At 40.8% G+C, this 16,671-nt stretch overlaps 1 protein-coding gene across 2 annotated transcripts in view; it reads left to right on the forward strand.

Annotated features, from left to right (window-relative positions):
- The window catches only part of CEP78 (centrosomal protein 78), a 67,087-nt gene extending 50,886 nt beyond the window's left edge, over positions 1-16,201 (forward strand). For both annotated transcript variants that reach the window (XM_083186144.1, XM_083186145.1), the window contains 4 exons: positions 2,126-2,203; positions 5,299-5,465; positions 6,785-6,932; positions 14,341-16,201. In XM_083186144.1, coding sequence (XP_083042270.1) covers positions 2,126-2,203; positions 5,299-5,465; positions 6,785-6,932; positions 14,341-14,805 — 858 coding nt within the window. In that variant the 3' untranslated portion in view covers positions 14,806-16,201. The remainder of the gene's footprint in view (positions 1-2,125; positions 2,204-5,298; positions 5,466-6,784; positions 6,933-14,340) is intronic.
- Positions 16,202-16,671: the final 470 nt, after the last annotated feature.

The raw sequence follows: 16,671 nt of genomic DNA on the forward strand, positions 1-16,671 counted from the left end.
ATTTAATGAACATACATTCAATGTAATTGTCACAAGTTTCAATTTTGGGCTGTTTTAAATACATTTGGTCCAAGGGTCATTAGTTAAACTATGTTAGGGCACGGCCACTTGGAAAATAAAATTGCCAATGGATATGGCAACTACAAACAATAGATATCCGTGTCAGACCAATGTATGTATGTATATTAAATCTATTTACATTTTTTTTCTCCGTTTCTTTTCCTGTACTGTATAATGACATATTTATTTGAACATCTGATATATCCTAATACAGTACATCTTTGCTGCAGTCACCTGAAACTGCCTGTTATGGCACTCCAGGTTTTGTGAGCTTTTTCCAATGTTAGGTGTCTCTCTCTTTTTTCCTTTTTTTCCAGGATGCATAATGATATATTACACTTGTATATCTGTGTGCGACTGATTCTCTGACTCTGCACACTAGAGTGCTACACCGAAGCAACAGCAGCTTTTCTTCCCATAATGCAAGTTGTGTTCTGCATATAGTTCTTGCATTGCATTGTGACTGGATGCATTTTCAGCAAAAATATGCTTAATGTTAGCAGGGTTGCATGGGAACTGGCGGCTCACTCACAACAGGCATCTCTCGCTGCATGGCGTATTGATACTAAATGTATGAGGATACATCTGTAGCGATGTTTCTTAAGTCATTAACACAATATTGGTATGTGTTGCCAAATATAAGACTTGAGATGTGTGTGCGTGGTGCGCAATCAGCAGCAGCTGGCACAAGGTTTTTAGACCCTTAGATTAAAGATGATTAAAGAAAGAGAGTGTGCCAGCGCTGGCTGTACCAATAAATTGGACCAGACGGTTCTCAAAAAATCTATAACAATTTAATAATTAAGAAAATTAAAACACAAATGAATAAAACAATAGATATGTGAATCATTAGACTAAAGTCCAATTAGAAACATTTATCACCAGGATATTTTTGCTTGGAATTTATTGGTATTTTTCATGAATTGCTGACAATTGGAATCATATTACCATCCTTGTTGGTCTGGTCAATGTTTTTGTTATCCAGAATGGGGTGACGCAGCAGTCCTGGGTTTGCCCTATATTTTCAAGGGCTCAGGGTTCCCACTTGTAACAGTCCTCCTCTTATTTGCTGGATGAATTAGGGATCATGCAGTTATCCCAAAAGCAGGTTGGTCCAGATGTTTTTAGTGAGGGGTGTCTGTGGGTGGATTTGGACAAGTCACCACAATTTCAGGGATGGTGTCAGCAAACTGATTTCTGGAAAGCTCAATGCGTTTCCCCGGAATGTTGTACCTCCGGCTTCCCCAGGAGCAAGTATCCAAATAAGAGCTCAGCGCTCATATTTATATCCAAAGACTAATTGTCTCAATGATTCACCTGAGTGCAATTACCATCTTAAAAATCATTTAGAACCTGAGAATCATCTGCAAATTATATGGGTCATGTACCTTATTAATATAGGAGGGAGTATATAGAAAAATATCTATATTAAACACAATAATTATCGTTTTCAAATAAATTTATATAATCCATTCAAACTATGGGGCCATGTGACCCGGAAATGAAGTGTGTGTATACCAAATATAGCAGGTAATTTACCTTTTATTTAAGAGGAATAAAGACTGCTTTTCAGTATGGCCTGGGACACTGCAAGGTTCCCCGCCGCCGGGCTCCGATTGCCGGTATCGGAGCCCAGTCTGGATAACAAAAACATCGACCAGACCAACCAGGATGGTAATATGATTCCAATTGTCAGTAATTAATGAAAAATACTGATAAATTCCAAGCAAAAATATACCGGTGATATATGTTTCTAATAGAGCAAAATTGGACTTTAGTCTAATGATTCACATATCTATTGTTTTATTCATTTGTGTTTTAATTTTATTAATTATTAAATTGTTATATATTTTTTGAGAACCGTCTGGTCCAATGTATTGGTACAGCCAGCGCTGGCACACTCTCTTTCTTAAATATAAGACTTGGACAGCTGAACAATCCCCTGGTCTGAATGGTCTGACTGTTAATATAAAGTAGTTATGACACTTGGAAAAGCATTACTAAGCTATTTACTTGTGCACTCAATAGATTTTTACAGTAACAATATTATGGCTCTTGTTGACAGGTTGCGTTTGAGGAATGCAAACTAAAGTTGGAAGAGGAAAGAAAATTAAGATCAAGATATGACAGCAGGATAATGAAGGTAATCTAGCCGTGTATTTATCTCCATGGGCACCGTAATGGTAATTTACAAATGGGAGAAAATTAGGGTTACCACCCGTCTGGGATTACTCTGGACAGTCTGGTAATTAGACCTGGTGTCCTGAGTCTGGACGGGTGGCATTCCCGGACTATACAATGTCCGTGAACTGGAGGCAGGAGATCATGCGCTGCCGGGGAAAGCCAGCTGGAGACCTGCAGTGCTGTGACTGTGAGGAGGACGAGCAGGAGCAGGTCCGCCTGCCGCTATTTCAAATATCACACCTGCCCTGCTCACGATCAGCCAGCTAATCGGGTGTGGCGGCTCCTGATTGACAGCCGGACCGTGAGAAGGGAAGGCGCGAAATTTGAAATAGCGCCATGGACCTGGTCTGGTGCCTGATACAGCGGCACCACCAGGCTGCAGAGCAGCGTGATCTCCTCTGCCCGGCTCCAGCTGCCTGATTCATTTGCATTCCTCTTGGAAACGAGCAATTGTACTCCCCCTTGGTAACAGGCATTTGCTCTCCCCATTGGCAACGAGCATTTGCCCTCCACCTTGGCAACAGGCATTTGCACTCCCTCGTGACATCCAGCATGAAGGCCCTGGCATCGAGCAAGAAACCCCAAGCAATTAACATTGAGGTAGGCGGCACTTATATGGCATAATATGTAATAGCCATTACGGTGTGTGGTATATGTAATGGGCATTACGTTGTGTAATGGGCAATAGAGTGGGCAATAGAGTGTGTGGCATAATGTGTAATGGGCATGTAGTATACTTATGTAATGGTTGTGTGAAGTATAATAGGCATTCTGGCGCACTGTCCCTTTGTCCTTCTCTTTAAGAAAAATTGTTGAGCCCTGGCATAACGTGTAATAGGCATTATGGCAGGTGGTATAATATGGATGTGTGACGTGTAATAGGTATTATGGTCTAAATTTTTGGTGCGCGCCGAAGTCCATTTTGTCCCTATTTTTTTCAATTGTCCAGTCATGGCATAACGTGTAATGGGCATCACGGTGTGTGGCATATAGTGTAAGGCATTACAGAGTGTAACGTGTATGTGGCATTACCGTGTGGGAAATCAAGAATACATTTGAGGCAAATGTAACCCCCCTCCATAAGGTGGGGCAGGGCTGAGGGCAGGTCAATGGGTGGGCTGTGGATGTGTCAAGGGGCAGGTCACTGGCCGGGAATCTGTCAACACAAAGTAGTAGTAAGTTTAATTTATATAGCGCACTTTCTCCAACAGGACTCAAGTCGCTTAAGGTGGTAACCCTAGTGAAAATGCATCCTCAGAGCTTGAAAAGAGATTGCATAGACATGGACTGTGTCAGTGCATACGATTGCTCCTTCTGCTGAAAGGAATAGGGTGGGTCAAGGCTGATCCTTTTATAATGAACACATAAAAAGTCTAAGTGGGATGAGCTTTGTAGAACACCTTCTAGTTAGAGATGGGGCTTTCCCAGAGTAGCAGGTGGCACAGAGACTCTTACCTTTTACTGGATGACCTATTATTTATCGATGGCTTTAATATTCTTTTGATGGTATACTTTTACCCGTTTCCGGTTTCAAATAAAGGGGCATATGTACTAAGCCGTAAAAGTGATTAATGTGAGGGTGATAGAGTGATAAACTTCCATCCAATCAGCCTCCAACTGACATTTTTCAAACACCGCCTATAACATGAGAGTAGGGGGCTGATTGGCATGGCCTTTATCACCCTTGTGTTTATCTCTTTACGGCTTAATACATCTACCCCATTATAAGAGAATGGGTTTTGTTAGTAAAAATATCAAAGTAATAAAAACATTGAAATGTATAATTGGGACTAATGAGGGGCACAGTTTAAAAGAGATGGTATGCAGTTTATTTTTACTCTTTCTACCAGACTGGTTTCCACCAACTGCAGAAAATGACACACTATGGAAATGCATACAGTATATTTTGATGAACACTTAGGGGTCAGATACAGCAACCTTCAAAAAGTGATAAAGTGCAGTGATTAACAACCAGCCCCTAACTGTCATGTTACAGACTGGGTTTGAAATGGCAGTTAAGAGCTAATTGGTTGGTTGTATATCAATCTCCACATTATCACTTTTTGTAGCTTGGTGCATCTGGCCCAGGGGCTGATATAGAGTTGGTCACCAGCACCTTTTTATGTTGCGTATTGTGCTTTTTGCACTGTGCATTTACATAGAAAATTCTTGTGTTTTCCGCGAACACATTTTGTGCTTTGAGAGACTGAATGTGACCTGCAAGAATTGTCAGAGTACAGTTAGGGGAAGTTCACACAAATATTCCCCATGTTTACCACAAAACGCCCATGCAGCTTTCTGAATGCACAATTATTTTTTTTTATTTTTTTTCTTCGCATGGCAAACAATTCCCTGGATTGAATAATCCCCATTGTCTCTTATACTTCACTGGATTATTATATTGAAACATTACCATTAAGACAAACCAAATCTTGTAGCGTATACCAAATACATATACTGACGTTATTACCTGGCACATATTCTGCTGTTCTCTCCAGTGTATATACTGTACTTCTAGTGTAGATTTCTGCAGACTGCACAACAAGCTTTTTTTGGGGTGTTTAAGCCTGATTTTTTGGGTGCAAATTGGTCCCAACTCTACATGGGCTCCTTTTTAAAATCAATAAATGGCACAGCATAATTGCCCCTGTGCCATAAACCTTGCACATATATATTATTTTAAATTTTTTCTCAGTTTACACAACACACAAAATGGCTGGTATGTACAAGCATGATGATTCATTTATAGTGTGGTAGGCCATGTTCTTTCATTTACTGTATGGCAGTATCCCTATTGTAGGTAGAGGAAGAGGTGACAATATAAAGTCAACTGAAAATTATGCAAATCCATATTTATTCCTAACCTTTGGTCTAGTACAGAAGTTCTCAAATGCAGTCTAATTAAGTCACCTGTGGCCAAACATGAATATGTTTATAACCTGGACTGTTGTGATGCCTAGGAGACCACATTTAAGAACCTCTGGTCTAGTAAATATTTGACAATGAATCAAATATTTTTATTTTTATTTTTTTTGTAATCTTACTTTATTTTAGCTGGAAGTTGAAAATGCTCGTCTAAGGCAAATCAATCAGACCCTTTCTGAGGCACTTGAAACACGCACAGTAACGTCTGTACTATTGGAGGATGAAGGCGTTCTTGACAGCATTGAAAAATCCTTCAGCAAATTTCACGCTTTCCTGGATCTTTTAAAAGATGCAGGGTAATGTAAAGCATTGTTTAAATGTTTAAGATATTGCAGTAAATGTTGACATACACAAAGGTACAAATGAGCATAAGCACAATGTACACTTTATTAATCTTTGCATATTTTTTGCACCACAAATTAAGTGTGGCTGAGGTGCATTTAAGTCTAAGATTATTACTTATACTGTAGATGGGGAATGGCGGTTGGAGATAACATATGTGTGGTCAAAGTACAGTACACCGTGTTTTCTTTTTTGGGGGCTGTTTACCCCCCGACCCCTGTTTTTCATACTTACCTCGTCCTCCAATGTCCACGGCAGCCTTCAGGATCCTCTCCCAGGGGTGCATTGTGCCGGTGCACTCGTGCAATGCACCCCTGGGACCGGAGATGCAGCTGTAGAGGATCCTGAAGGCCGCCATGGATGCCGGGGGACCTTCGGGGCACCACCAGGTGACCAGGTAAGTATGGGAAAAAAATAATTCCAAAATCTTGAAAAACCCTTTATTCGAAATGCTCATGGTCCCGAGCATTTTGGATAAGGGATACTCAACCTGTATTAACAATTTGTCTGGTGAAATTGATCCCTAATTTTGCTGACACATCTGTCTCAGACAGAAAAGCTGTTCTTGAATTATTTGCAGGGCCTGCAACAAATATCTCGTGGCCTGGTACACTTATATCTCTGGGGGGCCTCTAAACCTCCATCCCCTACCTGTTTTGACCCAGCCCCAGACTCTGCTTGCCTATTGGCTGCACTGAGTTGCCTGTTAACCTTGCTTATGTCTGGCATGTATAATAGTTAGTGTGTGTGTGTGTGTGCGCACGCGCCTGAGGTCACTTACGCACCCTCTTACATGAAAAGGGTTCACACACATCCACTAGGTCTGCAATTGGATTGGTATCATAACTTGCTGCAGGGCTGAGCGCCTAAAGCTGGATCCTCCAACCAAAACTACTTCTTACACAGGAACCTTGCTGCATGCGGCGATGGCAGGAGATGTGGAAGGGGTAGGGCATAGGGCGGTGCAGAACAGCATCATGACTCCTACAATCAGCTGGTTTGGATCAAGTGACATGATAACAAGGGAGGGGGGGGGATTTAGGAAGGTAAGTGTGGCCACCCTTTTTTCCCCTGGTTTTTATTTTCTCTACTCTATTCCCCTTCTATAAAAATACATGAGGACATACTGAAGAAAGTTGTGAGCATATTTTTCTACTTTCAAAGACATTAAACCTTATTTTATTTTAGCCACTGTATTGCATCCATGAATCTCAATAATTGAAGTACTACCTTTTTATATATTTTAAGGTTCATGTGTTGACTGTATTTTCAGGTTGGGACAACTTGCTGGTTTGGTAGGCATTGACCAGTCCGACTTTGCCTTGCCAGGGGATCCACAAATGTCTTCTACAATTGGGAAATATCAACAACAGTCATCTCAGACCATTCACAACCTGCACAGAACCTACTTACTTGACCAGGTAATCAAAATGTAGTTTAACACCAATATGTTTTTTTTGGCATCTTGCTCTTCCCACATAAAAGCATATGCTTTGTGTCTTTAAAAGATACATATTCCATCTATTATTTTAAATTGAAATTCTATATATTTTAAAATCAGGGAGGTTCTTTTTCTCTGTTTAGTTTGTGGCCGTGGTATTTATACTGAAGAAAATTCAAGTGTGGCTAATTGCATAGAGCGCATATGTAAGCTCTTATCAGTAGGATGCTCTCTCCTCATGTGCGTTTTCCTCACTTCAATGGGTGTGGTATATCAGCCCGTCAGTCGGCATTCCGACGATCAGTATACAGACATTGGAATCCCAACTGCGGATACTCCGACAGGGGGCCAGCACATGGAACTCCTTGCGGGCTCGCTGTGTTCCACACGCTGCGGGGTCGCGAAGCTCGCCACTGGTTCTGTTCTTCCTCTGTGGGGGTCATGAGGGAGAATAGCCCCTGTAAATCGGTCATTTAACAGTCTGCATATCTATGTTGGTGTACTGACCAAGTGAATCCTGACTGTCGAGAGGTCCTCCGGCACCCCCTTTCAATGGCACCTAACCCTAGATCTCTGCCACCCTAATAATATTTGTGACCTCTCCCCTGATGTAACTATCTTTATGTACATGTACTTTATGCTGCCTTGGTCTGTGAGTTGTTGTTTTCTTGTTTTTGCTTATTTATGTATTCTGTTAAGCGCTGCATAACTCTTGTGGCACCATGTAATCTATAATAGGAAATGTATTTTTTTTATTTTCTTGTAATTAATGTATACTGTAGACAGGAACAAAGTTAAACATAAATTTGTTATTTAAAAAAAAAAAAAAAAAGTTTAAAGAGCCTTGCGTGGGATTAGGATAATCCACTGGACACATTTTATTGCTGAAACCTGGTTTGTCTAAAGCCCTGTACACACTGGGCAATATTAGCCAGAATTGCTGGCTAAATCATCGCTGAGCGACCATATACCCCATTTTTTCAGGGAAATATCACTAGGTGTACGCTCCCGCAATCAGCCCTGTACTGGTCGCTGGTTGCAGGAGCATGCTCCTGCGATTTTGACTTTTCAGTGCTGATTTGTCAGTCAAAACTGAAAAGTCATTGAAAAAAACGGTACTCTGTGCGATTATGGTCAGCGACCATATTGCACCGTTAAGGGAGCTAGTTTATTCTTACTATAGATTTCTTAGAACCTCTGTGGAACACTCTTCAATCAAAACTGGCATGTCCCAATGATTATAACATTTTCCCTCCCTACCTATAAAAGACCTTTTAGATATGTTGTTCTTCTCTATTACCACATTTCTAGCAGCTAAATATTTATTTATTTATTTATTTACAGTTTCCTATGTAGCGCAGCAGATTCCATTGCGCTTTACAATAGTAGACAGTGATAAGACAAACTTGGCAACAACAGACAGACTTGGAGGTAGGAGGGCCCTGCTGCAAGCTTACAATCTATAGGTATATAGGGGGAAACACAAGGACAGGCACCAGTAATAGCATAGCAGTTACAAGTCCAGAAGGGAAGCTATATAATACATAAGTGCCTTGGAGGGTTATGCATGTAGAACTTAAATATGATAGGCTTGCCTGAAGAGGTGAGTTTTCAGGGAACACTTGAAAGTTTGGAGACTGGTGGAGAGTCTTAATGTGCGTGGAAGGGCATTCCATAGGATGGGAGTAGCCTGATGAAAGTCCTGTAATAGTGAATGGGAGCTAGTGATCCGTGCAGAAAAAAGACGCAGATCTTGTGTAGAGCGTAGTGGTCGAGATGGGAGATATTTTGTGATAAGTGCAGAGATATATTCTGGTGCAGTATGGTTAATAGCTTTATATGCAAGTAGAAGTGTTTTATATTGAATACGGTAATATACAGGCAACCAATGGAGGGACTGGCAGAGTGGATCGGCAGACGATGAGCGTCTTGCAAGGAAGATCAGCCTAGCAGCAGCATTTAAAATGGATGGCAGTGGTGAGAGTCTGTTCTTGGGAAGACCAGTTAGGAGACTATTATTTATTTATTTATTAACAGTTTCTTATATAGACTATTGCAATAATCAATGCGGGATATAATGAGTGCATGGATAAAAGATTTGGTAGTGTCTTGTGTGAGAGAGGGTCGTATTTTGGATATGGTTTTTAGATGCATGTAACATGATTTGGAGACAGGTTGAATGTGGGGAAGAAAGGACAGTTCAGAGTCGAGCTTGTGGGGTAGGGTAGATTGTCGAGTTGTCAACAGTGATGGAGATCAGGATGGTAACTGTTCTTAGTTGGCGGGAATATAAGTAATTCTGTTTACGAAATATTGAGTTTGAGTTGGCAACAAGACATCCAAGACGAGATGGCAGAGAGACAATCAGAGACTCGACCCAAAACCACTGGTGACAACTCTGGGGTTGATAGATAGATTTGAGTATCATCAGCATACAAGTGATACTGAAATCCGAAAGAGCTGATTAGTTTGCCAAGAGAGGAGGTATAGATTGAGAAAAGCAGAGGACCTAAGACTGAACCTTGCGGAACTCAGACTGACAGAGGTAATGAAGAGGAAGTAGAGTTAGAGAAGCGAACACTGAAAGAGCGATCAGATAGGTAAGATGTGAACTAGGAAAGGGCTGTATCATTAAGACCTAGGGAGTGTAGTATTTGTAAGAGAAGAGAGTGATCGACGGTGTCAAATGCAGCAGAAAGATCAAGAAGCATAAGTAGTGAGGGTACTTGTTTCCTAGCATGGCCACAATCGCGGGCATCGTGTATCTTTAAGTTAAGGTACACGATGCCCGCGATGGACCCGATTTCCTTTGAAATCAGGTCCATTTTGCCGGCATAGAAAAAATCTCGGGCATCGCGTCGGTCGGGACCATTAACATTGGCCCCGACGCGACCGACACGATGCCCCCGATTTTGCCATAGGCTTCAATGTTAAAATATTTTTTAACATTGAAATCGGGAGCATCATGTCGGTCTTGTGCCATTATAATGGCTTATGGGGGGGAGTGGGGGGGGAGGGAATCTTAGAATGCACACCCAATATACATGAGGTGCTATCATGCTGGGACTTGTAGTTCTGCAAAGAAAAACATGTGGTGCAGATGCACACTCCATATTATTAATCAAATCAATCAATAACAGAGGTTCTTGGTATATCAATTGGCCAAGAAATATTTGCCCACCAACCAGCTTCACGGTAACCTCATTTCTGGTGGGTCCCTAATACTAAGTTTGGATCTGGGGCGCGGAACCCCAAAAAGGCCAGCATAAGCAAGTCACCCCAGGGCAGCACACAAGTGAAAAAACTAAGCTAGAAGTGTGTTAATAAGAAAGTAGCAGAAGCTAGAGATTAAAATGTCTAGTGCTAGAGAAAGTATAATATTAGTGAAAATTCAATAGTGCTAAATAAATGTTAGGGTGTGCCACCCCGAAAGCAATTCTGTTACACCAACCCGAGTGGAGCCGTGCCCCAAGACTAGCAATAAGTGTCAATTTTTAGGTCTTACCTTCATTGTGCCTACAGTTTGCAGTCTGTGGCTACCAGGGACCAAGCTGGTGAAATAATATTCAGAACAGGTGGGCGGGGTGCTACTCTAAGTTGAAGGAGTCCCAACCTTCAGGTGTACACAATTTTAGCTTATGGGGGGGCACCAACCTTGATTCCTGCATGAGGATGTACCCACGTGGTAGCAGCAATAATAAACCGCAAGTGTGGAGTGTGGATAAGTTGATACTCCTTTAGGAATGGGAGTGGGCAGCCCAGGGCGCTGAAAAGTCCAAATAGTGAAGGTCCAATGGTAATCAGCTGATCCGGTCCAGGCTACAGGTTACAGCCTGGACCGGATCAGCTGATTACCATTGGACCTTCACTATTTGGACTTTTCAGCGCCCTGGGCTGCCCATTCCTGAGGGATATCAACTTATCCACACTCCGCACTTGCGGTTTATTATTGCTGCTACCACGTGGGTACATCCTCATGCAGGAATCAAGGTTGGTTACAACAAATCTAAACCACTGACCAGTTGGTCCCACAATCCACCAACCCTGAGGTCACCTGCCATCATATGCCATCCCTGTTATTGGAGCCTCTAGCGACCTGAGACACTGTGGCTATAACAGCTTCCAGCCCTATCACACCATTTGGGTACCTGACCAACTGTGGCCACACTGTCTTGTCTATTTGAGGACCACTCCGCAATTCAGCGTTCGGGATTGGACTAAAATCACCATCAGTGGTAACTATCAGCCCACTGGGCAACCTGAATTGGATTCGGTATGAAATCCCAACGGTCAAAATCCCGACGAATGGGTCATAATACCGACAAGGACAAAATCCCGACATGGACCAAATCCAAACATTTAAAATCCCGACAAGGACAAAATCCCGACATTTAAAATCCCGACAGGGTCAAAATACCGACATATACAATGTACAGGTGAAACAGTCAACATGACTTACCGTCGACAGGTCACGAGGTCGACATGGGTTTTTTCACTGTTTTTTTACCCGAATGTCGACATAGTCGACATGGACACAGTTGGAAGTGAACCGCAGCCCCTTGCATAGCTCGCAATGCTTCGGGCACGGTGCCTCGCTGCGCCTCGGCACACTATATTATTCTCCCACCACGCCCTAGTGGATGGTAGGGCATGAAATACTGCCTGTCGGCACATGTCGGGTCAAAAAACTGTGAAAAAACCCATGTCGATCTTGCGACCTGTCGACGGAAAGTCATGTTGACTGTTTCACCTGTACATTGTATATGTCGGTATTTTGACCCTGTCGGGATTTTGTCCATGTTGGGATTTTGTCCTTGTCGGTATTATGACCCATTCGGGATTTTGACCGTCGGGATTTTGACTGCATCCCCCTGAATTATTTCAGACAATAACCTCAAGTTCCTTTACCATCCATTGTTCCCACTCCATTCAGCCTCCGGTCCAGTAATTCATTCACCATTTTATCTGATTGTTTCATTTATTTATTCATGTTATGTTGTTTTAATTGATATTAAACATTTGCATGATTATTTCATCAAAACCAGCGCCACTTCTTTTTCTCTTTTAAAAACTTTGGTTTTCGTGGGGCTGACTACCCCATCAACAAGTGGCAGCTCTTGGCATAGCACCCGTGGTAGCGCCTGTCCGTGCACCCCAGGGAGCACCTTGCAATCCATTCACCACTTTAGTCAGTCCTGTCTCAGTGGAGTGTTGAGAGCGAAAGCCTGACTGAAGTGGGTCTAATAGGGTGTTAGAGTTAAGAAAGTTTGTGAGGCGAGAGTAGACAAGTCTCTCCAGTAGCTTGGAGAGGCATGGGAGCTGAGATATAGGACGATAGTTAGAGAGAGTGTTAGGGTCAGAATTCTGTTTTTTTAGAATAGGAGTTATCACTGCATGTTTGAGCAGAGAAGAAAAAGTACCAGTAGTAAGAGAGCGATTGCAGATTTTAGTTAAGGTTGGAATAATCACAGGAGATAGATTTTTAATGACTTGCGCAGGTATAGGATCGAGAGGAGAGGTAGTAGAGTAAGAGGATAAGAAGAGTGTGGATACTTCCTTTTCATTTGTGGGCTCAAATGAAGAGAAAGTTCCAGAGGGTTCAGGTGGGGAAGAAAGAGGGTTAGAGGTTGTGGGAGAGCATACCATTTCATCTTGGATGTTATCAATTTTGTCCGTAAAGTAGGAGGCAAGTTCTTGTGCACTTATGGTAGCTGGTGGGGGAGGAGGGGAGGGTACAGAAGAGACTTAAATGTGTTAAAAAGTCGCTTAGGGTTGGTGGCATGAGAAGAGATGAGAGATTGGTAGTATGTTTGGCAGTGTCCAAAGCATTGCAGTAGGAGTGGTAGCTAGTTTTATATGCGAGGAAATCAGTCATACTACGAGATTTGCGCCATTGGCATTCTACTTTACGTGACTGATTTCGTAGTTGTCTTGTTGTTTTGGTGTGCCACGGTTGGCATCTAAGCCTACGTGGGGTGTAATGGGTAGCTGGAGCCATGTCATCAAGGGCTGTTTTCAAGAGTCTGGTAGAGGTGGAGAGGTAAATGTAGAAATTAGTGAGAGCTGTTGTTGCAGGGAGGTGGTAAGTTGTGGAAAATTAATAGCATTAGTATTTCTGCGGGTTAGAGTAGGCTTGCATGATTTCAGTGTCAGTGAGCTTGGGGTAATGGAGGAGAGTGAGAGGGTAATGAGATTGTGATCAGAGAGAGGGAAGGGAGTGTTAGTAAAATCAGAGACTGAGCATAGCCTGGTGAAAACAAGATCAAGGCAGTGGCCTTCCTCATGAGTAGAGGAGTCAGACCACTGGGAGAGGCCGAGAGAGGAGGTTAGAGAGGAGTTTGGGAGCATGCAAAGATGGTGGACTGTCAATAGCAATATTGAATTCACCCAGGATGACAGTGGAGATGTCAGAGGATAAGAAATGGGGGAGCCAGGCAGAGAAATCTTCTAGAAATGTATCTCAGTATATTTCACCGTTCATATGTTTCTCCTCATAGGGGTTTCCTAGGGGTATTTTTGATGATTCTACTTGTCCTGAATGTCGACCACCGTTGGATGAGTTTTTATAATTGTTTTTGGGCTTGCCATTTTGCTAGTCCATTCTGGCTCTAGGTCTTGTGTTTTTCTTCTACTTCTATAGAATTTTTGCCCTGTTCTCTCCAAAATGGACAGTTTTTGGCCTTCTATCTTCAGGTACTAAGTTTCTTAGAGCTGGTAATAAATTGTTGTTGGCAATCTCCTTGGCGGTTCTGCTCTCTGGATAAAGAGTTCTCCTCAAACCTAGAAATGGTAAAGAAAAAAACTATTTTTGTAACAAAAATGTGTTTACTACATGGGAGAGCTTTAGTTGAAGTAGGCATAACCTCTATAAAGAGGCTATTTTCATTGTTACCATAGCATCCTGTGTTATGAAACGCGTACCCTTTTGCAGGACTCTCCCATTTATTTTTACAAAACTACAGTTGTTTTGCTCGACTCCAAGCTTTGTCCTTTTAATGAACATTTATACATATGGAATTTGTTATTGTTTTGCCTTCAATTTCTCTTTGCTGTAGTTATGGACTCTGAAATATTTCTTTAAATGATATTTTGTTTGAATGTGAATTCATCTATTGTATTTTTTTTTCTTTTAATGCTTCAATAAAGTACAATTTGGGAAAACAACAATGTTTTTAAACACTAAAGTTACTCTTCTGATCATCGTATTAAAGCAGCCATATTCCATTGACTGTAATAGTTAATGAGACCTTATCTACTTGTTACATATTTAGTGCATTTGAAGCTATAGTACTAAAATTTAAATATAATGTAACAGTAACATTGTTGTTTCCTTCTTATATTTAAATTGGTATTACAATTTACTGTATATACTTTTTTTTTCTTTTTAGTCTGCAAGCACAGATCAGAAAGGTGCCCTTCTTAGTCCATTAGAAGCAAACCATGAATTTTTTGCCACCAGCCAGAAGAGCAAAGAAGAAAGCGCGTTTGATCTTTCTATAAAGGATGCAGAGGCACATAGGATGACTTCTGAACAGAAAAATACCACTGATGCAGATGGGTTAAAATCCAACCACCTTGACAAGAAAGTAGCTGGTAAAGAATGCTCGGCATCAGATTCCAGCCAAAGCAAAAAAAGCAGCATAAGTAAAAAGTCCAAAGGATCAGCCAGCAGAAAGCATCGAAAGCAGTCTTCAGAAAACTGTCACTCTTCGGAAACCAACAAAGTGTTTCCTGAGGACATAAGAGATGAGAACAGTCACAAAACGTCACTGTTTTCTGATGCTAGTGTATTAGAATCAGAAATCCCGGAAAACCTTCAGTCTTTAGGAAGCAAGCACAGCAGTTCAAATTAGAGAGCTTCAATAAAAGTATACAAAGGAATCGAAACATACATACAGTTTTAAAAACATTCCCACTTCTATTGGTAAGAGGTAATTGAAGACCGCACACAGTTTCCTCCTGTAGTAAATGCTTGTATTTTTGGTGCACAGTTCATAAAAGATAAATACACTTCTATAAGTAAAGTGCACATACTTTGGAGAGCTTAAACTATTTGACTTTCTATTTGTATCTGCAAATTAATATCCCATTTTATCAGCCAATTGAACAAGCTGTATAAAAATTGATGTCTATAATGAGTTTCAGTGGCACTGCTGACTTATGTGCTTTAGATAAGAAAATAATTACATATTGTCAAATCTCCTTCATTATGATTACCTTTTGTAAATGCAGATAGAATGTTAACATTCACCATAAGTGTGTGTCATTAGATTGGGTTTAGAGGACCTTTTAATTGAGAGTTATACAAAAACGAAAAGTCAGATGTAGCGTTCCCACTTGGGATATTCAATCTACAACTTCAATGATGATCCTATATTCAATATCCTGTAGACTTCAAAGAGAAGAAAAACAAAGCGCCCTTCTCATAGTGTAGACAATCCGATAAGTTATATATCCAAAATTGTACACATTTTAATGTATAAACTCTGTACCGAAAAAGGGACCTAGCTTAGGCCACAAGATAAACTGCATGAACTACTCAGATGCTTCTGGGATTTTAATCGTAGTGACAATGATCATTAAATACTTCTGACAAAAATGGAGACGCTACGAAGTCTGAAGGATATTGAATACAAAGGGTCATCATTGAAGTTGTGGATTTAATATCCCAAGTGGGAGCGCTTCATTTGACTTTTCTTTTGTGTATTACTGTATTTGAATAGTTGGTGACTATTCTTCAGATAGAGCTGCACCCTTTGTTTGGAACGCAGGTTTTACAATCTTTACTTTTAATTCAGAGTTGTTTTTATTGTCCGGTTTAGGTTTCCAGGCAGGGATTATTGTTATTACATCCATTTGTACTGACCAACGTAAAAACAGAAAAATCTTTATCGAACGGTAGGTTGACACATGAGAAAAGGTTGACATTGGCAAAAGGTTGACACGAGAAAAAGGTCAATATTATATATATTATTTAGTCGGCACTGGAAAAGGTCAACATGAGGTCAACTGCATATCCCTAAATATTTATGCCTCTTTTTATCTTCTCATTTGACTCCTTTCGAACAAAAATATTCACTGTATTCTTAATTTTTATGCTATATAAATGTTTTTGTCAAATTTAATAACACTGTGAATACCAATGATTACATTCACGTTTCAGGTACAATTGGTGAGCACTGGGCAATTTAATTTCTTTATATTTAATGTTCTGTATATTTTTCTAAGCAAGTTCTTAAATAAAGTGATTTTTCTATGGTTTGTATTCCTTGTGTTAATTTATTTTAGTTCATTAAATGCAAAATAAATTGAATGCTGTGTGTGTGTGTGTGTGTGTGTGTGTGTGTGTGTGTGTGTGTGTGTGTGTGTGTGTGTGTGTGTGTGTGTGTGTATATATATATATATATATATATATATATATATATATATATATATATATATATATACATATACATATATATATATATATACATACACAGAAAGGAGGGACCGTGGCACTGGAGTCTAAAATAATGAAGACTGATGCTTGCCTTTGCAGGTTAACGTTTCAGCCTTTATTCAGGCTTTTGTCAAAACAGCATACATTGACAAAAGCCTGAATAAAGGCTGTAACGTTAACCTGCAAAGGCAAGCATCAGTCTTCATTATTTTAGACCCCAGTGCCGCGGTCCCTCCTTTGTTTGTAAGGGTCCTTACTGAAGGCACGGGGCACAGAGAAA

Source organism: Crinia signifera, chromosome 1 (genome assembly GCF_055691185.1).
Source record: "Crinia signifera chromosome 1, ASM5569118v1, whole genome shotgun sequence".
NCBI classification, from domain to species: Eukaryota; Metazoa; Chordata; class Amphibia; order Anura; family Myobatrachidae; genus Crinia; species Crinia signifera.